This window comes from Lupinus angustifolius, chromosome LG07 (genome assembly GCF_001865875.1).
Source record: "Lupinus angustifolius cultivar Tanjil chromosome LG07, LupAngTanjil_v1.0, whole genome shotgun sequence".
Taxonomy (NCBI): domain Eukaryota; kingdom Viridiplantae; phylum Streptophyta; class Magnoliopsida; order Fabales; family Fabaceae; genus Lupinus; species Lupinus angustifolius.
Window position 1 is genome coordinate 3,327,089 of NC_032015.1, and position 26,499 is coordinate 3,353,587.

Sequence of the window (26,499 nt, forward strand, 5' to 3'; positions counted from 1 at the left end):
TTTAAAAAATGACTCAACCAGTTTTAGGATCGGGTAAAAGATAAACCTCTACCCGACCCAACTCACCCCATATTCACCCCTACCCTTAAATATATAATGAATGGGTGTGTAATATTGGATTGTTCACTTTATGGAAATTTGGAATTTATTATCACTTTACAAAATTGTGTGTGAATTAAATAAAAGATGGGATATTAAAAATTTTGTTTTAACTTTTTTTGCCAGTTGTTTGTGTCATGCGTGACAGCCTACGAATGCCATTTTCTTTCAGTGCATTATTTTTTGAGGATAACATTATTTATTTAAACAAATGCAATTGCTCAGAGCCAAATCGCCAATATGGGAGTGCCAAGCCCTATTATTATTATTTTCCTTGCACGTTACTAAACAACATTTGTTTTGTGGCCATTTTTAAACCAAGGCTGAAACAAATCAAAATTTAATTACATTGTATTATTACATATACAGAACATAACCATGTATGATCAATTTCTATTTTACATATTCTACAGAGTGGAAAGTAGAAAAACTAAATATAATGTTAGAAATGAGTCCAGTTGAGTCCCCACTCACACAAGATAACAAGAGAGATAGAGATAGGTGCATTGTTATTAGTTTAAAGGACAAATACAAAACGTCAACCAAAAGAAATTTGTTCCCGTTAAAAGTAGTACCTTTGGAAAAAGTTTCTAAACTCTTTTCCTGCCCCCAATAATCTGGCCCCTTTGTGTTTCAGGTAGGGTCCCACAAATTCAAATCATGCTTTGGAAAAAGTATGGATCGTTTAGTACCACAAAAAACAAATAAAACAATAATATGATAAAACGTTTTTATATTTTTATATATAATATAATAACATTTTTACTATTAGAAACACATATAAAATTATGTACTTACCTCTTCCAGAATCTTGTTCATGTGGAAAAAGACAGGAACATAGGTAGTATTACATTTTCTATGCATATTGGTCAATAAAAAGAATGCATTATATATATCTGATTAGGTTCTAAAAGGAAGGTGGTTAGCTACATTTTTAGGTAATTGAGCCCCAAAAGTAGAAGGAAAAAGGTGCAATCATGGTGTTGCAAATTACAAATTGAGGTTTCAGGGCCCAGAAATATCCTTCCAATTCATAAAAATACTAGGTTTTGGTTAAGCACAATTGCGCAGTAGAGGTAGCCATTTTGCATCATGCATAGAAACAATACTCGTAGCTATATTTTGTGGTACAATATATTTAACTACATGCATTTATATTCAGGATTTTATTAACCTCGGACATAAACAAATGAAAATGAAAACTTATGTATTGAACTTTTTCCCCCACAACTTGTTCATATATCAAACACAGCATTTTCGAGTATATATAATGTTACATCTTAGTGGCGAATTAAGAGTCAAGATGAATGAAATCCTTATACTTAGACATTTGGCACCATTTAATAATTATTAGCCTTTTTGTTACTTTTCTAGACGCTAAATTTAAATTTTGAATCCTAATGTTTTACAAGATTATGTGTACCGTGGAATTATGCCTCCAGCATATATTATTCATGTAATCATGCATGAATGTGGTTTTATTTTGTCCTCTTTTGCTCACAAACTGGTACACGTGCAGAATCCCTCCCCTAATCGACGGTGTCTTGTTCGTGACAACCTTAATCAACTTTGACTGTATATAAGGAACTAAAATTTGACAAAGGCTCGTTCATTTTCATTCACTGATGACTCAGTGTAGAGCTCCTATTTTATTGAAAATCATTTGGTGCTAATAAGGGACGAAGTCATGGACAAGGATTATCTGTTCCCAACCGTATCTTATTCTTTATCTCAAGCCTATTACATTTTGTTACATGAATAAAAGAAAAAATTTAAATACAAAAATAACAAAAAATCACATTTTGATTGGCTTGAATCATGAAGTAAAACAACATTCGAGATATGTGATCTCAATCAATAGAATCATATGGTGGGGAAATTCATTTATACATCACTTTAATTTGAAGTCTGTAACTTTAAACAAAGTAATAAGGAAAATGTTTATTCCACACCACTCTTTTAGGTATAAATGGGGTGTAGAGAAGAGATGTATATAGGAAGAGATGAAAGAAATATGATTGGTGATGTGATAAAAAAGGAAGAGGAACTTTTTTGAAAGAAAGATAAAAAGTATAAGAAATAGTAATTCCATTATGATTCCATGTAGTTCAAAAGGCTCAAAGAACTTTTAGGTCTCTCATCTACTCTCTGTTTTTTTAGTTCCGAATATAGTAGTCACAAGTAACCAAGTAAATTTAACCTGCATTTCTTTATGGGAAAATTAAATGGAAACTATTAAATATCAATGTTCATCAGTTTGGGCCTACACAATCTTTAGTCTGTTCACCAAAACAAACCGAACCTAGTTGGGCTCATATTTATTTCTTGGTACCTGGAAGAGTACTTTTCCGTTTTTTTGTATGGCTTACATAGATCCGCTACCCTACTAAGTACTAACCCAAAGAAGAAAAAGTTAAATTGACTCATAAGACAATCATTATTGCGTAGCATTTGATGGAGTGTGTAGAGGTTTTTATCTTTAATCATCAGAATTTGACAACTTTTATTCTACGGCAAATAGCAAATAAAGGTGATTACTTGTGGAAATCAACCATGAAATGGATGTTGATGACTTATGTATAAAGGTAAGAGTAACAATGCATCGTAAAGGGGATAAAATGGATGAGAGAATGGAGGCACACGAAGACGTGAGAATTTTTTTTAGAAGTTATTGATTCTCTATGTGATATTGACTATGTTCTGAAATTTCAGGTTGTAAACATTTTCTATTTGAGAAATCAAATATGAAAATACCCCATTTCATATTTATTAAGTTAAGAAATTTCAAAAAACAATTGATTTCCCTTGATGTATATGTGGCATGTTTATTTTTTAAATTTAAAAATAAATAAAGAATTTAATATAAATTTAGTGATCTAATCATGTCCATGTAAAACAATATCAAATAGAAGTACGAGGTCAACTTTTTGTCTACTTCTATATCTTCAAAAGAGAAGAAGGGGGCTAACATGACGAAGGATCCTCAACCTAACATCGGTAAAAAATTGAGTCTCTTACATTTTTGGGCACTCTAATTGTTGTTTAATAATTTCATTGGTTGTTGATGTAGTCGAACTGAATCGGATCAATTTATTCGACCTGAAATTTTGTGTTTTAATTGATGTTTTTAGGGTTTTTTATCCTTTTGAAATATTCTCTTGAAGTTTATATTATTTTTTTGTTTTCATGAGGGGTAGAGAACCCAATGAATTTTATATTTTACTCTTGTAACAAGTGTATTAACTTTCTTTCTTCTTTGAGCAATGATTGTGTGATTATTCTTCAACTCTACGGATTGTAATTACAATGATCCTTAAGTTGAAATGATTATGAATAAAATTATTCTTATTTATAAAAAAAAAGAGGAGAAAGAATTGCCACTTATGGACAAGGGAACACTTTTAGGTTCTCAATCAATAATGAGCTGGAAGGGTTTCAAATGACAGCTTCATTAATGCGCTTCTTTGCTGTAGAAGATTGAGAAATAAACAAGAAAAGAGGAGAAAGATAAAATAAAGATTGTAATTTTTTGCAGTAATGTCGTTTGTTAATAATGCTAGAGATTTTTTTTATAAAACCCCAATTTAGGAACCTTGATTTTATAAGTTATTTGAAATAATTTATGACTTTATAAGATATGTATGAGTCAGTGTTTTATAAGCTTTATTTGATTATTTTACATATATCAATGATTTGATTTTAACATAATTGTCGAATATTTCAAATTATCATTTAAAAACTTTCAATTGCCGTCTTTTCAACCTCCACGTTACTTTTTATCCTTAACAGATTGTTGCAGCATGTTTTGGGCAGAAATAAAAAATACCAACTTGTTTTATGCTAGGAAAAAAGGACATCATCAATTAATGTCACTTTTTTTTTAATGTTTTTGTTAAATGTATAAAAAAAGAAAGAAGATCAAAATTATTTGAGAGATAGAAACAAAAGCAGACGATGACATCAGACTCAATTCAGCTACAGAAAACTTTCGAAAGAAACATCACTAGTAAAAAGATCCAAAGAATTCCTCTTCTGAACACAAATCAAGTATGAAACAACCATCACAAAAATTCTTCAAGACCCAAGCCCAAATTAAGTAATAATAATAATCTTGGCAGACAAAAGCCATGAATAGTTTGCAAACTAAGTAGCAGATATTATCATATTAAAAAAGTGAGCTTATTATTATTATATAACACATTTACAAAAAGTCACTAATGTCCAGATCGTGAGGAATTTCGAAGTTGAACAGGTCACTGCAATAGCTATCCCTCTCTTCCTCAGCGGTGCTGCTATTCACATACGTGGATGATGAATTATTATTCAAATGGTTTGGGCTAGAAATAACAGAATCATAGCCCATTTTTTCATTTGCATTATTTAGACACTGAACCAAACCCTGATCATTCCCTAGCAAATCATCAACTTGGTTTTGTTGCAAAACAAAGTTCTCATCCAAATACGTAGGAATTGTATTTTGTATAGAACTTGAACATCTCAAGTTTCCCATGTTACCAATGAAACCATCTACATTGTTGGTTTGGTTTGGTGTCTGAAATTGATTAAACTCTTGTGCTTGAAAATTCCCATTATAGTGTTGTTGTTGCTGCTGCTGTGTATTATTATTCTGTGAAGCGAAAAGAGAGGCAGTGGCAGCTAGCTTTAACAACTCAGGGTTAATCAAAGCTTGGGCACCAACTAGGGCTTGCAGATCCAAAAGTGAGGGGTTCCCCAACACTGTCCTTAGAATGGAGGACATGTCAAGTAGGTCAAGGCGTGGTGTATGAGTAACTGGGTCTATTCCACTTCGAATCAGCCTCTTCTTTATGTGCGTGTTCCAGTAGTTTTTTATTTCATTGTCCGTTCTTCCTGGCAACCTTGCAGCTATAGCAGACCATCTAAACATTCAAAAGTCAGAGATATATATTAGCAATATGATATATAAGATTCACACAAGTATATAATATATATATATATGTATATAACATAAAGTGGACATACTTGTTTCCCATGAAACTATGCAACTGAATAATAGTCTCTTCTTCTTCAAAGGAGAATCTTCCTCTTTTGATATCAGGTCTCAGGTAATTTGTCCACCGGAGGCGGCAGCTCTTGCCACACCTTTGCAGACCTGTAACATAATCAATATCTTAAAGATCAATTTCCATAAACACTGGACCAAGTGGTTTTAATTTCATGCTAATTGGAGCATCAATGAGTTAGGTAAGTGGAGGCTAATAAGAAAAAGAACAAAAGAATAGGAACATACCTGCAATCTTGGGGAGGTTACGCCAATTGCCTGGTCCATGAGTCTGAATGTGATTGATGAGCTTAACATCTTCCTCTGGTGTCCATGGACCTTTCTTTAGTTCGTTATTCTTGTTACAGCAAGGAGCTCTTCCCATGTTACAAGTTAATGATGATAAAGTTGTAAAGTAAGGTGGATAACTCCTACAAGCTAAAAGGGTAGCTAAAAAGTTCACTTGGTGGCCCTGACTTGTACAAAGAAAGATGGATCTTAATTAAACACGAAAATGAACTTTTGATGTTGGTGTTAATGTCCGAGAGTACATGAGTTTTTATAGTACAAGAAGTTAAGGAAGTGTAGGAGTTTGAAGTCTAAATGATTTGGCGCCGACCGTATCCCACATGTCTCTTTCAACCATATATATATATATTATCGTATGCACTAACTATATGTGTGTATGTCTTAAACAATTCACACCATGCATTAGTATTGATATATTAACAAAAATAGAACTAATGTATCATTTTTATAAGACACGCTATGCATTAATATTGATATATTAGCAAAAATAGAAATAATGTCCCATTTTTATTGAGAGTGTAATGTAATGTAATGACTAATACTGGAGAGAATTAGTTTGTATATACTTGTTTAAATACAGATTAATTGGAATTGACCCTATGGCATGAGAACATCTGTCCACAAAGTGTGTTACTTCATATGTCATGTCACTGTTTGTGATTGATTGAAAAAATATATTTAAATTAAAATTTTAATAATTAATTATTTTTTTGAGCAGTCACAAGCAACAATGACATATAAAGTAGTATATTGTTTTGGGACAGTAGATGTCCACATAGTGTTATACATAAAGCGAGTATACATACATATAACTCCATACTATTCCATATTTTCATCACTGACCCAAAAGCGAGTTAGAATTCTCAAAATGGTCGTGACGCACAAATATATGACATGCATTTTTTATAAGTACAATTGTATTAACATGTTGAGGCGAGAGAATTACATTAACCACAGAGCCACGGATACCACATATATATGGAGACAGGTACTGCTAATCAGAAGGACGGGGTTATTAAATTTAAAAGGAATCAACACAGAAAAGGGAGCTGACTTTTCCATTGAAAAACTTGTGTGAATCACATTGAAAAAAATGATGATTTGAACTGAAGTTTGCCTTTTATTTTGTGCTGTGTGGAATAATGGACGGTACGGGTGTCAAGCCCCCATTATCAAATTTTGGAGAAATCATGTTATGATGTTTCCCTTTCATTATTACATTGCTTTACTGTGGATTTTCATTTTTGCCCACTTTTGCTTTGATTTTGAATTCCACCACCAATTAATGAGATGGTGATGAGGTACGTATTTTTTGACATTATCTATCAAAATTCAGAATCTTGGCACACTTAATTCACAAGACCTCTACCCTCAGTTGTAATTATCTTTCAATTTTGGAAAACAGAAATCATCAACATACCAATATAAACTTCTCTTTGTCCACTTCTTGTTGCACCAATACACCGATTACTTTCCACCTTTCCTTACGCAAAGTTCATATGATATAAGTGATTTCAGTTTAAAATCAATTCACTAAATTTTTAATACTATCATCAAGACAGAAACATACATCACACATTCAAATTATTATATGATAACTAGAATACTAATATTTGGATCCATCAGACCATATAATTTACAGATATTAAAGTTAGTTAACTGTTATTGAATACATTGAAATTTGGGTTTTTTTACACAGTTAGTTAGAATCCACCAACTTATATGGTTCTGTTAATTAAAAAACAAATACAAAAGGGTCGATTTCCGCGTATTTTAATTTCTCTTTTTGTTCAAATGGATGCATAGATTTCTCAAGATATAGCCGCATTTTCTTCTCCACCAGCTTAAAATAAAAAAACAATGTATATGAGAAACATGGATGCATGCAAATGTGTCAACTTGAACACATGTCTTCTAATAAGAGGTAAATCGATGCAAATGTGTCACCTTGTTGATCATGTTCACATGTTGATGTAGACCCCATGTTAACCCCAACACGTGTATAACTATTAGCGGCCAATTTTAACTAGTAGCAACCTTTTGGTAAGAGTAGGCATAACATCCATGACATGTGTCCTTCCTTTTATTGACGAGTGAAGTCAAAACTCTCCCATTTGTCATTTAAATAATAAGGAAGCTGCAGGTATGTTACTTCATCTGCTGTCCATGCATTAATTCAAAAGTCATTGAAAATCAGGTTCTAAAATTCATCAACCCTCCATCTAACACTGTTTAATTTCTAACTCAAATGCCATTTTAGTTTTGAAGTTTTATAATTTTCCTGCTTCTGCCGTTTTTACTAAGAAAAATATGGCATAAGACACAAAACTCTCACTTTCCAGAAAATAGATATATGAAGTCTCACATTCTTCACAAATAAAGAGACTATTTCATATGTTTTTATTAACAAAATACAACTATATGTACTCTTTAGTTGACCATTACATTTTTCAGTTTTGGAAGTTTGACCGCCGAAGAGAAACGAGAAAGTAAGGTTTTAAAGACTATTTTATATTGATGCCATTTAATTAATATTGCTTGCTAATGATGAAGTCCTTGTGCTTGATTGGACACACGGTGGACCTCTTTTTCTACGCACGCAGGAACAATCTAGAGAAGCCATTTTAATTAATAATCAGTATATACCAGAGAAATAATTTCATATGATCTACCAAAAAGTAATAAAGAAAATTTGTGAACAAAACACTTATTATATTGTCTCCTTGTCTTGCGTCTAGAGGACATGTCCAACTCTACTTTTATTATATTAAGTGGAATTTAAAATGTTCAGAAGCTATATATTGCTGACTTGCTGCTGTGAAAGGTCATAGTTATAACTTATAAAATATGAACTCTGATCTGTATTCAAAAAGGTAAATAATTAAGTATACATGCAAGGCTTTCCTTTGCTTTTCGTGCAGAGAAAATTATCAATATAGAATCTAGATCGATACTATAAGTTATAAATCTTAGTTGCGTTGTGGGAAACACTGCGTCACCGTATCAATACATATCCTGCTTTTGGTAATTACTTGGCGCAAAGTGAAGAGCTTCATGACGATGGCTTCCCTTAAATACCTATCTATCATCTCTCTGAAGTTGACTTAAACTACTTATGTTTTTTATGTGAATATGTTGCTCTATTATTGTTGTGTGTATGGTGTCCTAAACTCCAACGAACTTTGAAGCTAGCACTGTTTTCGTTTCCTTTATTTGTTCTAAGCACTTCATTTTATTCATTATTATATTAAACTTTTGCGTATAGGCATAGATGTGTTCACATTTTCTAAGGCTTCAAGTCCAAGCACATAGCATGGACGTATTTTTAATTAATATACAGTTAATTAGGTGTTGTGATCTTCTCATTAACAAAGAACGAAATGCTCTAAATAATAAAAAGAAATACAATTTTTAATGACACATTTATCATTTTAATTATAATAAAATTATATTTTTGTTATTAAAAATAAAGATAAATACATACATTTGTCTCTCAATTAATGGAGAAAATCTTTATTTCTTAACTTGAGGGGTAAAAATAACAATATACAGTTGAATTTTGTTTTTATTAGTATTTTATATTTATTTTCTAGACACATGACATTGAAAATGGATCTCTCTTGCAACGAGGTACATTATTATATAAGATTATGATATATGACTTTAAAAAAAAATTAATAATATAAATTTTAAAATAATTTTAGACAAAATATTATTATAAATGATAGAATAAAATTTGAATCTCATATTTTAGTAGGATTAGAGAGTCCAGTATGAAGAGGATCCAACATCATGACATTGTTCTTTTTGTTGGTTGTACTAAATTGTTTTGCAAGTGTAAGTAAGACACGTGGTTGATTTGGTTGTGTTGGTGGTGTAAATGGTGCATGGCAGAGCTACACGTAGAGGATTATTACGTTTGTTGTGCGTAAGTGTTCCGTCCACTGGATCACCTGGTCTATATAGTTGCAAGTAACTAAATGGTGGTTGCCAATGAATCAAGTAGTTAGTGAATTAACTAATTCTTGAACTTAGAAAATCTTTAAGATTGAAAGAGTTTGGTAATTAGGAGACACACACTCACACGTATTATTTATTGCTAACTCTACATTATTAGAGATGGGGGTATTACATGATAACAAACAAAAAAAATAATATATAATAATATTTTTATCTTTTATTTATTATAAAATTATATTTTTGTCATTCAAAATGTGGGAAGAAATAATCGTTTACTTCTTATTACTGGAGAGGATATTTTGACATCAGTTCTACATTTATAGATGTTTTATTTTACATTTTTATTGATTAAATATCTCTCTAAACACAATATATCTTTGCACTGCCGTGGCAGTTAGGACCTTAGGATAAAGCTTTTGTAAAAATGAAAAGTCTGAGATTTAATCCCTAAGCTTACAAAAAAATGTTTTTTTCTTTCTAAATCACATGTTGTATCTAACACTTTTATAATTACAAGCGTGGTGGCATTTTGTGCCTCCCGACCATATTTTTACTTTTTTGTATCCAATATTTATAATTTACAATTGAATTTATTCAATTCAAATATTTTTTGGTGTAATGTTCAATTTTTTAAATACACTTTTAAAATAAGAAGATAACGATGACAAAATTAGGGAATTACAAATTACACCATGATGTGATGTTTATTTTATGTTTTCCCTTTATAAGTTGTATATATAAACATAAAATTAGAAGTTATAAAGATAAAATAGGGAAACATAAAATACTTCATGATAGTTATTTTATGTTTATTAGTATTAGTGTAAATTATTGTAGATAAACATGAAATTAGAAAGTATAAAAAATAAAATAGGAAAACATATAATATTTTATGGATAATTATTTTATGTTATTAGTATTAGTATAAATAAATATAAAATTAAGAATTATAAAAAATTAAATAAGGAAATATAAAATACTTGATGGTGTAGATATAAATATGTACTACGTTAAGTTATATGCATGTCAAAATAAATTGATTCCTTTTCTTCTAAATTACATGTATTTTTTATTTATCGAAGAAAATCCAATTCGAGTCGAGTACCATAGATGTTGAATTACCCTCTGCATTGGAATTTTAATTTGACATAAAAAAAACATTACACAAGGGCCCGTCTTGTCACGAAAAGAGAGAGAACAAAGAGCTAAAGCCCAACTATTATTATACGGTCATATGTGTACCCAGAGGGCAAAGCCCACATATATTATTTGTATCTAAATATACTTTTTCTTTTCGGCAGAAACAAGGAGCCTTTTATAAGACCAAAATATTCTATTTAGTACTTTGGACAAGGTCTATTTTTTAGATTGCTATTAGGCTCGTTAAACCAAAATTATACAAGGAGAGAAATACCATAATTTAATATCTATACAATATTAGTATAAAAATTTATACATATTCACTATATTATTTATCATTAATTTGGATTACTATTTTTGAAAATTTAATGATATAAATACAATATATAAAACTCAAAAACTTGTAGTGCATACATTTTTCCCTCATTAACTTTACCAAACTTCTCCTTAAAATATTCTTATGTTATTAACATTAATATATACATATATAGTTTGATAATTCATAAAACATCAATAATTACAAAACAAAGATTTAGGAGTATTTTCACTTATTAAGTCAAGGGCTCTCAAAATAATCCCTACAAAAATTATAATATATTTCTATATAAATACACACGAGCTATTTACGAGTCAAACTTGTGAAGATTAAACTTGTAAACACAAATAAATTTGATCCAAAATTTAGCGATCCAAAATAGAATATTTCACAAATAATTTTACTCATTTACACCCTACTCCAACAAACTTTGTCTACTTTGCTGAAATAAGCTGCAAAACTTTTGAAGTTGAAAAAGTTTTATTCTCAAAAACTGCAAAGTAGATAAAGATGTCTCCACGCATTTATAACATGGAGTGGAAGACATAGGAAAAAAAGGTTATTAAATCATTAACCTCCTACAATTAGTGTTACCTTTTAAAAGAAAAACACATCCCTATCTTTTTGGATTGAATGAAAGTGACTATAAAAGCAAATGTGGCAGTAGATGATGTGTTAAGGGAAAAACAAGATTACGGGTTAAATTAGTAAACCTCCTGCAATTAGTGTTACTTTTTAAAGGAAAAAAGCTATTCCCTCCCTCCTTTTCCAATTATTTTAGACACTTTTATTTATTTATGGTTTAAAATATATAAATCTTAATTATTATTTTTATATTTATTCTTGATATTAATCCTTGTTAAGGTATCCTGATGCCCATTTCATATTTTTTAATCTTAATCTTCTTGGTGATATTGCTCATGCGATCAAACAAATAAGGTTTGGCTTTAGAGATCAAACATAAACCTTTAGTCATATATGATATCTGAAATCTAATTTTACTAACTATGTAGATTAGACGAATTTACTTATTTTATTCTTGAAATTAACATGTGGAAAAAAGTAAAATAATATTTTAAGCATTTTCCATATAAATTAACATAATATATGAGAATGTTTTTATATTATCTAAAATTGAGTTTAATTTTGATATTTTTTACACTATATACCAATTATAATTTGAGTTTAATTTTGATATTTTTTACACTATATACCAATTATATATCACCACATGTCATAAATAATTAAATATATAAAATTTAAGATAATGTAACTATTATGAAGGTTAATTTTTTTAGTAACGTAAAAACATGTGATTAATTTTGTAATATAAAATGTTGAAAGTGAATAAGGCTTATATCTCCAAATTATATATTCATTATCTTAATTAGAATACAACAACTTTAGGAAGGGAAATGAAAGAAAGTTATTTTTGTGTGCAATGATCAAATATTTTATGTTTTTATTATCTTAGCTGGTGACTTCACATCCACAATCCTAATTTAACCTTTTTAATCAGAATTTTTAAAATTTATGTAATTTGAGTGAAGAATTCTTAATGTCGTTTAATGTAATGAGATGATATACTTATATAATAGTATAATACTGAGAAATATCTACTTTCCCAAATTTTGATTCAGATTATGTTTCAATAGCAAAAATATAATAATAATAAATATTTAATTTTTTAATTAATATATCATATTTTAATTGGTACGAGATAAAATTTAAGATATAATATCTCTATACATATATGAGAAATAATTCATTTATATTCAAATTAAGTTATAGTATTTACATCTAATCTCATCGATTGATTTTCTTAAATCTAATGGACCAGATGAGTGAGTGGATAAAAAATGATGAGAGAAAAAAAAAGAATTTTAAATGACTTTTAAGTTTCACTCATTTGATCCATTGGATTTAAGAAAATCAATGGATGAGATTAAAGTAACTAATATAACTTAACTTGAATTTAAACATATCATGACATGTGTCAATCTCTCAAGCCCTCATGACATGTGTCAACCTCTCATCAAAACTAAAGGTCCCTCATGACATGTGTCAATCTCTCAATGACATGTGTCAATCTCTCAAGAACTCCCTCATGACATGTGTCAATCTCTCAAACCCTCATGACATGTGATTTATTTAAAAATAAAAGGAATATGATTACCTATACAATATTAAAATATAATGTTACTATAGCAATATTAAAATAATAATAATAATAATATGAATCATAACATATTGTTTGTAGTTATTTTAGAGTTAAATAATATTTATTTTTATACTAATCTTATTTTAGAATGAAATAATAATGAAATTATAAATTTATTGATGATTTTTTGATTAATAGGATACTACTATCTATACCATGTTATGTATGTGTAAAAAAACAATGTTGAGAAAGTCGAGCAAGATGTTAAACCAGTAGATGATCCATATTAAGTTTATCCGATTTAAACAGTTAAACCGTATGGTCTGACCGTATGATTTTATATATAATTAATAATTTTTAATAATATGAATGCACCGGTAACATACATGGTTTTAACCATGCGAATGCACGAGCAACATACATATTCTTAATCATAAATCATAAATGCACATGTAATATGTATTCTTAATCATGCGACAAAAAATATCGTCCCGTACAAATGTACAGGTAACTTGCTAGTTTTCAAAGGAAAGTTGTTTCCTTTAGGATAAGTTGAAGGGATATATCTTTCATATTGTTTTAAGAAAACAAATGGAAAGTAGGTCCGAATTCACATTCCGATCCTGAATCTGGAAGGTAAAAGGGACCCACAAGAAAGAGTGAGAGAAGATACCGTTATTACTTACTCTTTTTCCTTTGCAGTGGATTGCAGATCAAGTCAACTTCTCTTGTTATTCTTCTCAGATCTCCATCCAGGTATACACTCTTCCTTCTTCTCATTTCATACATTCTATTCTCACAAACTAAAATAGCGCCAAAATATATTCATCTTCAAATTCAAATTCATTGAATTTTGAATTGCATGCGTGGGTTTAATGGATATAATTTCTCCTCAATTTATTGTTTCACATTGAATTCGAGAATTATGCAATTATAAATCACCGTCACATCGCCTATCGATTCAAATAATCTTTATGATTTTTTCTGTTATTCTCTCAAGTTTGTTTGAACCTGTAGAAGATTGTTGAACAATGGCTTCTCCAAGGTTGAAAACGGCTTCTCCTCCTGAATTTTTGAATAACTTTAAGATTCCGGATTACATTCTAGTACCGGATTACAAGGTTGAGAATTTTGAGGTTGATGGTGATGTACCTAAATGTCCGGTTCTGGTTTTCGTTAACTCCAAGAGTGGTGGTCAGCTTGGTGGGGACCTCTTAACAACATACCGCGCTCTTCTTAACCAAAATCAGGTATACTTGTTATCACGTCTTTCATTGAATTTGTCAACAGATAATAATACTTTATTTAGGGTAGTTAATTTAAAGAATTGTAATTTTTCTATAAAGAAATACTTGTCAATACCTTCTAAGAAGAAATATTGGAATTTCATGGATATCATGAGTATCATACCAAATCCTGTCAATCGAATCGTTATTTCGAGAAATACGAGACATCTAAGTCATACAAGTAAAATGATCTATTCCTTGATAAGAAAAAGAAAAAAACGTAATTGGTGATTGGATTGATGATAAAATAGAATCCCGGGTCCCGAACACTGATTCGATTGATGATAAAGAGAGAGAGTTCTTGTTAAAAAAATTATTTTTAAGAATTTTGGAGTAGTCGTAGTTACTGCGGCACCTGCTTATTAGCACATTTCCATAATCTTAAAGTTCATTATCTTGTAGACATAAGTTATCTGAAAGTTGTTGCAAAGTGTGGTTACTATCATGGTTGTGGTTACATTACACTTACCGCAATTGTGGTCACGGCATTGTTGTGGAGATTGCCAAGACTGTGTTGGTCATGATTGTGATTGCCAAGACTGTGTTGGTCATGATTGTGGTTGCAGATCCCTTCATATGATCTGGGTTGCTTACAAACTTGTGACAGGACTGAGTAGAGCAATATGATTTTGTAGGTTTTTGATTTGTTGGAACAAGCTCCTGATAAGGTGTTGAGCACAATATATGCTAATTTGGAAAAGCTCAAGCTTCTGGGTGATCAATTTGCTATAAAGACCATGGAGAGGTTGAAGTTAATTGTAAGTTATGATAGTAATATTTGATGTTTGTAATTTTTCTGCAAGCAATTTATAAGGATATGGTCTTGTCAGTTTCTGAATATGTATCTTGCCTTAGGTTGCAGGGGGTGATGGAACAGCAGGATGGCTACTTGGGGTTGTTTGTGATCTCAAATTATCTCATCCACCACCAATTGCCACAGTTCCCTTGGGCACAGGAAACAATTTGCCTTTTGCGTTTGGTTGGGTAGGAAATTGCGTTATCGTCGAATGCTTTAGAACTTTGAAGTTTCTATTCAAAATGAATTATACTGACTCTTCCTCTGTCTTGATAGAATAAGATCTACAATTTTTTTTTTGCATTAATTTTTTAAATTTTGCTGGTGCCTGATTACCTGTTTTTGCTTTCTTGTTTGATTGGGTATACTTGAGGGAGCATATTATGCTCGTTTGTTCCTGAAATTTTTGCATGCTTACCAGTATTAAGTTTCACAATTTGTGGTTTCTATGATGATTTTCGATTTCTAGTAGCTATGACTGTTATCATGTGATGATAAAGAATTAGCACAGAAGTTAAAAAGAAAAATGATGAAACACGTAATTCTTGCTGCTTTACAGGGGAAGAAGAACCCGGGAACAGATCCTCGCTCAGTTGAGGCATTTTTAGATCAAGTATTGAAAGCTAAGGAAATGCGAATAGACAAGTAAGGAGTTTTGGGCCTATTCTTTAATCTTATAATGAGCATTATTATCTTATTCTTCTACCCAGGTGACTAACATTTTCTCTTTGATGTCATTCCCTTGCTATTGTTGAGAAACTATTTATTTTGTCCTTGTTATTGAATAAAATAATAGTGTTATTTGAACAACTTAAATCTAACAACTTCTCTAACAAAAATCAAACTATCCCTATCTCCTTCTTACTTTTCATCTTTTATCTCTATATATATTCCCAAAAATCCATCTAAAAATCAAAGGGCAACTTAAAATTGCCACAATTTGGTTGTCAAAATACCATTATTGCAAAATAAATCTACATGACCAGGTTATGATTGCAGCTGTTAGTCATGACTTGATCGCCCACGCTTTAAATTACAGTATAATCTGGTTTATCTGCATTACCAGCTATTGAAAAAGTGTTAATTTTTTAGTAAATCCAAATTAAAAAGTTGTAATTTGCTTTGCTTCACTCATTCAATTTTCATTTTGTTAAAACTAATGGGATATGTAATGTTTTTCTTTTACGGTGTGTTCATATACACTTTTTGTTAATTATTTTGTTTATGGGGCATTTTTACTAGTAATATTCCCACGGGTGTTACAAAGGAGGTTTAGGAATTAGGACTGGATGTAAGGAAGATGGAAGATAGCCTAAAGCACAAGCAATCCTATAAGGGATTTGGTGCCACTTGAGCTACGGCTCATGGTGAGCTATTGGTATTTGGTAGTACCTTGTTTTATGTTTGAACTTAGAAGTTTTGATTTTGCCCCTTATATAATCACAGATTGCAATCCTTATTTAATACTGCCTGATTCACATAAATACATGGAAACATCCTTTTCGCTTGTGAGGCTAAGGTTGGGTACATCTACCCTCCCTAGACCCCACTAGGTGGGAGTCTCATGCATTGGGCCGCCTTTTTTACCATATTTCTTCTATGAAATGCTAGTTGTTTATAATTGTTTGTTTTTCCAACCCTTTAGCTGGCACATTCTCATGAGGATGAGAGCTCCAAAAGAAGGTTCTTGTGATCCAATCCCCCCACTTGAACTACCACATTCATTGCATGCCTTCCATCGTGTATCTGAGGCAGATGAACTTAATATGGTAAGGTGTTCTACCATTGACCAGTTCTCTTATATTACATTCAGTTCAAGGTTCAACTTTAAGGATAAGATACCTTGGTTTCTTTCCCCCTTTTCCATGAAACATAAAAAAATCAGTTTCATACACTATATTTTCTGATTTCTCGGTGAAAATAGCTATCAATAGGTTGTAACTTCTTCGAAGTTTGAATGTATGACAAGATGATATGGGGTTTACTATCAAGGCAGGAGCCTTTGCATGTGGGACACTGCAAACAAGTACAACAAAGTCTTCTGCATGCAGATTTTGTCTATATCTCTACTTAGTTTTAATATTTTGAATTTAAGATGATTAATACTAAGTGGTGATAGTAGTTCTTTTCCAATATTTGTTTTATTTCAATCTTTAATCTTTAGCAGGTTTTCTTCTTTCCTACTGACCATACTTCCTTGTTTGGTTGTTCTGACTTCTGACTGCTTCTCAGGAAGGTTGTCATACTTTTCGTGGGGGATTTTGGAATTATTTCAGCATGGGTAAGTAAGAATGTCATTCCCGGATTTTTATGTACCTGAACATTATGTTTCTACTGTATAAATCTATTTCCCCTCTTACAGAGGTATTAATTGGCACTTTGTTATGACAATGTAAATTCAACTATATATGAATTTAATATGCAAAAACTCACTTATTTTAACCTAAGCTGGAAAATGTCACAAGTCTTTCTTTGTTTAGCTTGATTATTTTTATTGTCTCTTAGAATGTTTTAGATATTAGATTATATCAGGGGATCTTTTTTTTCTCACTCCACCTTACTTCAATACTTGTTAAAAAAATTGTGACTGCCAACTGTAGGAATGGATGCTCAAGTGTCCTATGCATTTCATTCTGAACGAAAGCTGCATCCTGAAAAATTCAAAAACCAGTTGGCTAATCAGGTATACTGTTGTTTCTTCAGTAATTGTAGTAATTTGTAAAGAATGTTTAGTTGGTTGAAAACAGTACCTGCTTTACTTTTTCAATCTTCAATGGAAATGCTAGAGAATTTTGGATCAGATCTATTTTCATCCACTATTTTTCAAAAATGATACTTTGGTTCTGATTTTTACCAAAATGTCAGAGTACTTATGCGAAACTTGGATGCACACAAGGATGGTTTTTTGCTTCATTAGCCCACCCTGCTTCCAGGTCAGTTCATTTAGATCTGTCATTGATTGAACAAAGGCTTTGCATTGCATGCTTTTAATTTAATAGTTTGAGTTTGTTTTTACCCACGTCAAAGATCATGAACCATCAAGCGTAGGTATATGTAAATTAACACCTGTAACCTGTTCTGCAAGAATTGAATATCTAAATCTACTTACTGAGAATTAGTTGACTTGACGCTATACAACTGTTGCTCTAACTAATATTAGGCTATCTTGATTGGATTTTATGATTTTGGCATATGTAGTCTACATTATGCTGAACATTTTTCTACCGAAGTATTGACTTGATAATTATAAGTACATGATCTAATTCAATTTTAAAAGCACACGATATCTTTGTTGATTCCCTAATTTATTTCCCATATCAACCTCATGGATATGCCATGATGCTGGAAGCAATACCGAGTTCTTTAGGCTTAACCATGTTTTTGGTCCCCGGATTTTCATTCGGTTTTGGTTTTTGTCCCTATAACTTTTTTGAATGGTTTGGTCCTAAAATGTTCCAAATGTTTGGTTTTAGTCACTGTCGTCAAGTAATTGTCCACACAACAGTTGCTCGTGACAGCAATTAGCAGGACACATGGCTGCGGCAGTTTCAGTCATGTCATCACTTAACAGCTTGGATTAAAATCAAACTAAAGTTTTAAACTCTTAATTATTAAAACCAAAATTGAGAGACCAAAACCCAATTTCCATTTCATCATGCCTGCATCTCCAAATGTCAGTATTGAAACTTATTGAACATTTAACAGGCAGCTTACTTTCCTGTTTAAATTTAGTACTTGGTATGGAATTTGCTAATGCAGGTAAATCTGGCGGTGTCTGGAATAGTGACAATCACTAGATTAGTTTAACATTCTCTGGATTCTTTTAAAATACCAACTTTATTGGGATGTACCCTAATGAGATCATAAAACAGAAAAGTAATTATTTTCTTTCATATTATTGCTTATTTGATTTCTTATATCTGATGAGTATTACTTACTCCATAGATCAGAAAGGACAACTGTACATGCGGAATTATATTTTCATCAAAATTCATAATTAGAGTTTCCAATATTGTTTGCCTTCTTCTGTTTATATTTTTAAACTCAAAAAGACAATTTTGTAACTACTGAACTTGGTTCCGAGACTGAAACTGTTTTAGCATTTTTGAATCTTAGGTCGTTCCTGCTTTTAATTTGCTTTTAATGCTAGTTTAGATAGGCATGCATATGCACATACTGCACAAAACATATAATTCGTCATTTGTATGGTTAAGCGTATAAAGTTTGATTTTTTGATGCAGGAACATAGCACAGCTTGCAAAAGTAAAATTCATGAAAAGGCATGGTCAATGGCAAGACCTGTACATACCTCCCAGGTAAATCATTTTATTTTACACGGCAATCTATATCTTGTTAAACACAAAATGAAGATCATAAAACATCAGGTCAGTGGAAAACCCCATGCATTTCAAACTTGCTAGAGAACAGTTTTTCAAGTCGCAATTATTTCTCTTGCTAAAGATTGGAAGTTCAAAATTACCTTGCTTTTAGTATTGCTGCTTTTGTTTGTTGATTATTGGACAACTGATGTCTCTAATATTGGTCTCCGTATTGTATATGGGTGTCTTTAAGAAAGGGACATATAAATTAACTTACCTTTTGTTCTGCTGCTCTTCAGTTTGCTAGCTCTGTTTGCTTATTGCTTAACACCTGATATGGCTATTCCGATTTTATGTACAGCATCCGGTCCATTATCTGTCTGAACTTGCCCAGCTTTTCTGGTGGATTCAATCCATGGGGTACACCAAACAGAAATAAGCAGCGTGATGTAAATTTCATGTGCTATTTTTTTTAATATGAAGTTTCGAATGATAATTCTGAAATAGTTATTTATCTACTAAACATTTGTTCCTGTAACTGTAAATTTCTCATACTTTTATAAAACTTATTACTTTTCCCTCCTATAAAAGTCTAAATATGGTATCTTGATGGAATACAGAGAGATTTGACACCACCATTTGTAGATGATGGCCTTATAGAAGTTGTTGGTTTTAGAAATGCGTGGCATGGGCTTGTTTTGCTTGCTCCAAATGGTCATGGAACTCGTCTTGCTCAGGTACATGTGATATGATGAAATATTGGGTGCCATTTGCTTTTGTAGTCATTACTTCTCAAATTGCAGAAGGAATTTATACAAATGACTAGAAGGAATTTATATCACAGTAGAAAAAGGTTAAATATCGCGTAGTACTCATTTTCCCTTTTAAATTATGTTGGTATTAGGCACACAGAATCCGGTTTGAATTTCATAAAGGTGCAGCAGATAATACATTCATGCGAATTGATGGAGAACCTTGGAAACAACCTCTTCCGGTTGATGATGACACTGTTGTGGTAGAGATTTCTCACCATGGCCAGGTTAACATGCTTGCCACTCATATTTGCAAGTCTAAAAGTATGTATGATCCATCATCACCACGCCTCGGTGATGAGGAAGATGACAGTGAGGAGGAAGACTCTGTTTCAGAGGAGTTTCGGAAGTTTGGTGCAGCAGATACATTTAAAATACGTGATGATGTGGATCCTTCTCTTCTCAGTTAGGTCCTACACAATTAAGCCATTCTTTAGTGTTATGCCCTTGACGTTTCCTAACTTATGTCTGTTGCTTCTATTAATGTTAACAACAAATCTGCTAGAGATGCAAGTGATTCATTCTCAAAATTTATCAGCAGTTATAAACTTAAAATACACCTGGCTACCGTTATTATTTGTGAAAAACGTTAGTGAGGTGTAATGTGCATTATATTATGTAAAAATTCTTATTTTTGGATCATCTTAAATATGGTACTTGTTTGGGACACCGTGATGCATGTATGTGTCATCAGTTCTTGTATAAAGTATGACAAGTCGGAATAAATATAACATGCATATATAAGCAAGGTGTTGTATATTGAGTATTCAATAACTACATCACACGACTCTATAGAAAATATTGGCGTTCAAATCTCAAATCCTTTTGCAGTTATAACGTTATAGTTGCCATTTGACTATTTCAATGATGGGTTTATATTTTCTGGTGAAATACTCAAATGAAACACAAAGTCCAATAAACTAAGATGGAAACCTTCTTAGGGAAGTTAAAATGCATTCTTTGCATATCATAACTTCGCCTAATTCATGCGGAGTTAATTAGCTTGTGTGCATGAAGATGATGTTGGACAAACATCTTGCTTAGTTAGTGATCATTGAATTGGTGAAAAAAGAAGTGGAAAGGGAAATGGTTCAATCCTATAATTCTTCCAGATCTACATGATTGAACAACTTAATAGTTTATATATATAAAAGGCAGGTATGACAACAAAGATATATTATTTTTGGTACTACCAAATGTATCTTCTCATTTTTTGAGTAATGAATTAATGTCTTTCGAGATGCATGATTGTCCCTCTCAATAAGTATAGTTCTGAGTAATTAAATCATTGACCTTTTAGTCATTCGGAGGATCTAAACAAGTATGGCAACAAAGATATATGCTATCTACTGTTTTTCGGTAAAAGTACTTCTTTATTATATGTGAGGGGGATTAGGTAATTAACTACCTCCTTAGCTAACATATGAGAAACGTGTTTATTCTCCTTAAAGCCTCACAAATCCATCGGAAAGCCAGAAAAGAATAGAGAATAAAAATATCCAAAGGAGCAGTGATATAGAATATAGATGACAACAGTGATATCATTGTCATACAGTAACTAAAATAGTGCTTCTTATACATCTTTTCCGTTAATCATGACACATTGCACAAACAAAACAAGAGACACTTACCTTTCCTTCAAAAGTATGCATGAACTTAAGGATGTCGTTACTTATTTTATTAAACAGAAACCGAAGATGGAGTACCATGTAACTACTCTAACGTAAGCATTATTTAAAAAGTAAAGGAAAAAACAAGCGATTTCGTTTTCATTCAACTCTCTTCCTAAAACCAGGGTCTATATAGTTGATTGGTTTTACATTATATGATGCAAATTTTGCGCTAAGTTTGTCTTCATTTACAACTGAATTCAGAGTATCTCCGTGGAATGTGATTTTTGTTAACTATGCAGCTGAGTTAGATTCGTGAAGTGACATAGACATGCAGTCCCACGAAGAAGTAATATATATAAAATTCAATATATAACTAGTAAAGTTCTTCCCCACAAAAAAAAAAACCACTGGCTTTACCTGTGGTTTCTAAAAAGTTTTGCTTTACTTTCAGTTAAGCTTCGTTATATATAAGTAAGAGTCATATCCATTTACTTCATCAAACATATATCAAATTAATTGCTTGTGTACTTCTAACTAACTACTGAGCAATCAATATGTGTTCAGCATCAGCAAAAAAAGTGTGTATTGTGGCAGCTAGTGTTGGAGTTGTGGAGGCCTTGAAGGACCAGGGCCAATGCAAGTGGAACAATACTTTGATTTCAGCTCAACAACATGCAAAAAGCCATGTTGGGTCGTTGTCACAGGCAAAGAAGAAGATTCCCTCTTCTGCTATGGTTTCTAATTCTTGCATGGTAAAGAGTAAGAAGTCAGAGGAATCCTTAAGGACTATCATGTACTTAAGTTGCTGGGTTCCTAACTAGTACTACTAGAGCACAAATATGTGTGTAGAAGTATTGTTAGGCCATCATGAGTTGTAAATGTATAGAACTATGATAAATGGTAATTGAAAAATGGAATGTCAGGTTATTCTGTTTGGAAAAAAATTTCATCTTCATTTAATTTTGGTACTTACCTCATCTGCGGTTGAAAGTTCACAAGAACGGATAAAGATCCTCTGTCCTAAGAAAATTCTATCCCCTTATACTGAGCCAATCAAACTTCATAAAATAATGTAAAAATATTAATTTATGTTATTATAATTTTTATTTTTAATTAAATAAGATTTTTTGATTGAATGAGAACACTAAGTGGAACATGAATGGAAACTGATGATACTCATCTCACAAGAACACTAGCTAGTTACTTGATTTTCTTATTTACCTATGTACCATGGACCAATTTCACTATATCACATACTAGGTTCATAAAGAAGGTGTCTTAAAATTGATGTAAAAAACTATGGGTTATTTGATCTGATAAAAAAAAAGACTAGCAAATAGCTGCAAATCACACAGTACACCATGTGTTTTACTTTTACAGTTTTGCCAATATCAGTCTATAGGTATTAACACCTAAATGATGATGATGAATAATGTACTAAAACCATTCGTGTAGATTACTATAGTTGAGTTCGATGAAGTTGCGTGCTTAACTTATTTGAATGTTTGTTGTGCGGGCTTAATTATCTCATTCTGTGTTGGATGTGGTTTGTTTAATGTTGGGAGGTAACTTACTTGAATCAGGTGTAGATCATAGGATGTTGTGGCCTTATGACCCTAGCTTTCCTCTAGATCATACAATTTTGGGTGCATCATATAATTGTCAAAAAATATGCATTATAAAAGAACATGACAACCAATAAATTCGATTCCTGGTGACGATACTTGTTGATAGAATCATGCATTTCAAAACAACTTTCATCACGAAAGACGCTTTCTCAGTAATTTCTTAACCATGTGATGAGGAAATGTTCTTAATAGTACAAAAAAGAACATCACACAACCTAAATGAATTGAGATTGATCTAATTATAACTAAAAACTCCATTGGAAAATACACTAATTCAAATATATGAATTTCAAATTTATTGCAATTAGCTTCAAATTAAGACACATTAATCATAACATGAGAATAATTTTGAACACTTTTGTAGCATAACATTCATATAAAAATTGGTTTCATAGATGTAATTTTAGTGTATAAATTTTATACACTATCTTCAAATATCATGTATTATCATCTTATTAAAAATATTTGAAAATGATAGCAATGATCAACATCATACATATAATAATGAATTCCAAATATATTTTTTCAGAATCCTCTAACCAAAGCTTTCATGATTAAATAGATAATTTATGATTTCCAAATTGTTAAAAGGGTTAGACATAAAGTCCTCTAACCTTATCTGCCACTATGTGATGTTCCCATACTGTCAAGTAGCAAAACTCTTATACTCTTAGTAATCTCTTATTAATGTGATGAGGGCAATTCTGCCGACATATGGTTTGATCAAAACTGTGTGCTCTTTGTTTGGTAGTAGGCCATAATCTTATCATAAGAGCCAATTTTGTTGGATCAAATAATAAAAATATAAATGACAAAATCTTATCATAAAAAGCCAGTTTTCAGTAAAGGCCAAATTCATACTTGAACTTTTTCTTTGGTTTGCTCATTTTTGTTCTCATGTCTCAAATCAATTAAATTTCATTAAATAAAAAAAATATTTTTTTATTTTTATAATTTTTATTTTTAAATATATAATAAGATTAATCGGTTTGAGATAGAAAAAGTGAGACATGTGATAACTTAAAAAAACAATTTAAGCATGCCACATAGCAGATACACGTGTTCCTAAAACTGATGTTACATTTAACACTATAGCCCACTGGCTTCACTAAACCCACTGGCTTCACTAAACCCACTAACTACTTCTACCCCTGGTTTTTCCAAACCTTTAACAACTTTGTCCTTTTTATGTGCTTCCCTTTGTTTATATATATCACCTTCACCTCATTTTCTCATCACTCAACCATAAATCATAGCAAGTTGTTTTATTCTGCTGTCTAAAAAAGTCACCAAAAGTGTAATAAGCATTATAAGATTATCATTACAAGATGACTTCAGCATCAGCAATTAGAGCTTGGAGTGTAGCAGCTAGTGTTGGAGTTGTGGAGGCCTTAAAGGACCAAGGAATATGCAGGTGGAACTATGCATTAAGGAAAGCTCAACAGTATGCAAAAAACCATGTTGGGTCATTCTCTCAGGGAAATAAGCTTTCACCTTCTGGTGTGTTTGCTAGAAGATTAAAAGATGAAAAAGCAAAGCAATCAGAAGAGGCACTGAGGACTGTCATGTACTTAAGTTGTTGGGGTCCCAACTAGAAAGCATAACACCATGGCAATTTGAAAAGATCTTGTTTTTTTCAAATTATACCTTAATTTGCCATAAGGGAGGTGGGGATTAAGATTTATAGGATCATATTGCATAGTATTAAAAGATTTCATTGGCTGTCTATCCTTTTGTGACAGATATGTAAATTTTGATAAATGATACATTTGAGCTTTTCCAAATTTTATTTGTGTTTCTTAAGTAGTTGTCTAGATCAGTTTCTATTAACATTTGTCTGTGGAAACTGCTTTGATTTCATAGCAAATTTCCCTTATGAGCCATCCTTAGATATTTAAGGAATGACTGTACACAAGTAATAAAATTTGGTAAAATATTGGGATATTGTTCTCAATGAGCAACTTGATTTTCACAAATTCCTACAAGAATGAATTGAGTATATCTCTACAATGATGTTTTTATAAAATTTAATGTTTAATTGTAAAAAAATCATAAATTGAACAAAAAGTAAGTAAAATAAATTAGGCTTGAAATGCATTGTTCTTTTCCAATGACATTCATGGATTCAATTCCAAGTGAATTGTGAAGTTATTGATTCAGATGCATATATCATTCAAATCATTCACATCAATCCATTGAGTGTAAAATCCTTAGATAATTGCTCAAATACCAATTTCTTAGATATTTGACTAATTAACTAGCATTACGTTTCATGTAAAAGCAATTCATGCATTATTCTCCATTCCTAGAACAATGATGTATGAAGAAAGATGATCCAGGTTCGGTGTCAAGTTTAACTTCCCAATTAAACTTGAACTCAAGAACAAGAAATTAATAGCAAATTGAATTCATGCATTAAGAACGAGATGAATTTCCCAAAATCAAATAACAATTACAATGAAATCGAATCTAAGAGTACATAGGTTAGAAGATTATATTTCGACCCACAACAAAATCTAATCACTCATTCTCTCTATTACAACACTCGAATCATGAAATTATACAAGGAATAATGTGAAGTAGAATCATTTCCACGATTTCTATCCTAATCTCCATGTGTTTCTCTATATTTTCGTGCCGAATATCTTTTGGAAAGTGAATAGTGTCCTTTTTTGACTTCTGAAACCTCCAATATCAGTTCCAACTTCTACACCCTCACCCAAGCTAGAGATTCTCGCTTGGGCGAGTAAATAAGAGGCTCTCAGATCTGAGCACCTCGCTTGGGCGAGGATCCTTCGCTTAAGCGAGGATCAGGTAGGATATCACGGACTTTTTAGCTCCACTTGTCGCTTGGGCGAGGGACATGAGTAATTTCTGCTGATTTTTCTCCTATTTGTGGCTTGGGCGAAGCTTGCGGTGCTCAGAAGTACCGACCTTCTATTTTTTCTCCTTTTTTTCATAAATCTTATCCCGAAACAACATAAACATGTAAAATTTCGTACACATAGCAAGATTATTAAATTATCTGAAATCTTACACA

The 26,499-nt window shown here is 31.5% G+C and overlaps 3 protein-coding genes across 6 annotated transcripts; 2 read left to right on the forward strand and 1 right to left on the reverse strand.

Moving 5' to 3' along the window:
• On the reverse strand, positions 4,255-5,633 carry LOC109353028 (transcription factor MYB80-like). The gene is made up of 3 exons (XM_019595220.1): positions 5,369-5,633; positions 5,101-5,230; positions 4,255-4,997 (listed from the first exon to the last, which is right to left on the reverse strand). The coding sequence occupies exons 1-3, from the start codon at positions 5,502-5,504 to the stop codon at positions 4,301-4,303; spliced, it is 963 nt and encodes a 320-aa protein (XP_019450765.1). The 5' UTR covers positions 5,505-5,633; the 3' UTR covers positions 4,255-4,300.
• On the forward strand, positions 13,621-20,946 carry LOC109351810 (diacylglycerol kinase 5-like). 4 transcript variants are annotated; one of them, XR_002108293.1, is made up of 14 exons: positions 13,621-13,761; positions 14,023-14,255; positions 14,927-15,049; positions 15,147-15,275; positions 15,647-15,732; positions 16,733-16,856; positions 17,320-17,368; positions 17,688-17,770; positions 17,953-18,020; positions 19,329-19,403; positions 19,768-19,855; positions 20,027-20,143; positions 20,311-20,704; positions 20,860-20,946. XR_002108293.1 is itself a non-coding variant. In XM_019593433.1 (13 exons), exons 2-13 carry the CDS (start codon positions 14,037-14,039, stop codon positions 20,626-20,628), a joined length of 1,479 nt encoding a protein of 492 aa, XP_019448978.1. In that variant the 5' UTR covers positions 13,621-13,761; positions 14,006-14,036; the 3' UTR covers positions 20,629-20,852. The 4 variants fall into 4 exon arrangements, 3 of the variants coding, with proteins under 3 accessions (XP_019448978.1, XP_019448976.1, XP_019448977.1); XM_019593433.1 differs by lacking the exon at positions 20,860-20,946 and having other exon boundaries at positions 14,006-14,255; positions 20,311-20,852; XM_019593431.1 differs by lacking the exon at positions 20,860-20,946 and having other exon boundaries at positions 20,311-20,852.
• On the forward strand, positions 24,676-25,319 carry LOC109351813. The gene has a single exon (XM_019593438.1). It carries the CDS (start codon positions 24,788-24,790, stop codon positions 25,052-25,054), a length of 267 nt encoding a protein of 88 aa, XP_019448983.1. The 5' UTR covers positions 24,676-24,787; the 3' UTR covers positions 25,055-25,319.

Excerpts from the sequence above, each read along its gene's own strand:
- LOC109351810 (XM_019593433.1), top strand. The coding sequence starts at position 14,037 with ATGGCTTCTCCAAGGTTGAAAACGGCTTCTCCTCCTGAATTTTTGAAT. Across the intron at positions 17,771-17,952 it reads AAAACCAGTTGGCTAATCAG|AGTACTTATGCGAAACTTGG; the intron begins GTATACTGTTGT and ends CCAAAATGTCAG. Across the intron at positions 18,021-19,328 it reads TTAGCCCACCCTGCTTCCAG|GAACATAGCACAGCTTGCAA; the intron begins GTCAGTTCATTT and ends TTTTTGATGCAG.
- LOC109351813 (XM_019593438.1), top strand. The coding sequence starts at position 24,788 with ATGACTTCAGCATCAGCAATTAGAGCTTGGAGTGTAGCAGCTAGTGTT.
- LOC109353028 (XM_019595220.1), bottom strand. The coding sequence starts at position 5,504 with ATGGGAAGAGCTCCTTGCTGTAACAAGAATAACGAACTAAAGAAAGGT. Across the intron at positions 5,231-5,368 it reads TAACCTCCCCAAGATTGCAG|GTCTGCAAAGGTGTGGCAAG; the intron begins GTATGTTCCTAT and ends ATTATGTTACAG. Across the intron at positions 4,998-5,100 it reads CATAGTTTCATGGGAAACAA|ATGGTCTGCTATAGCTGCAA; the intron begins GTATGTCCACTT and ends TTGAATGTTTAG.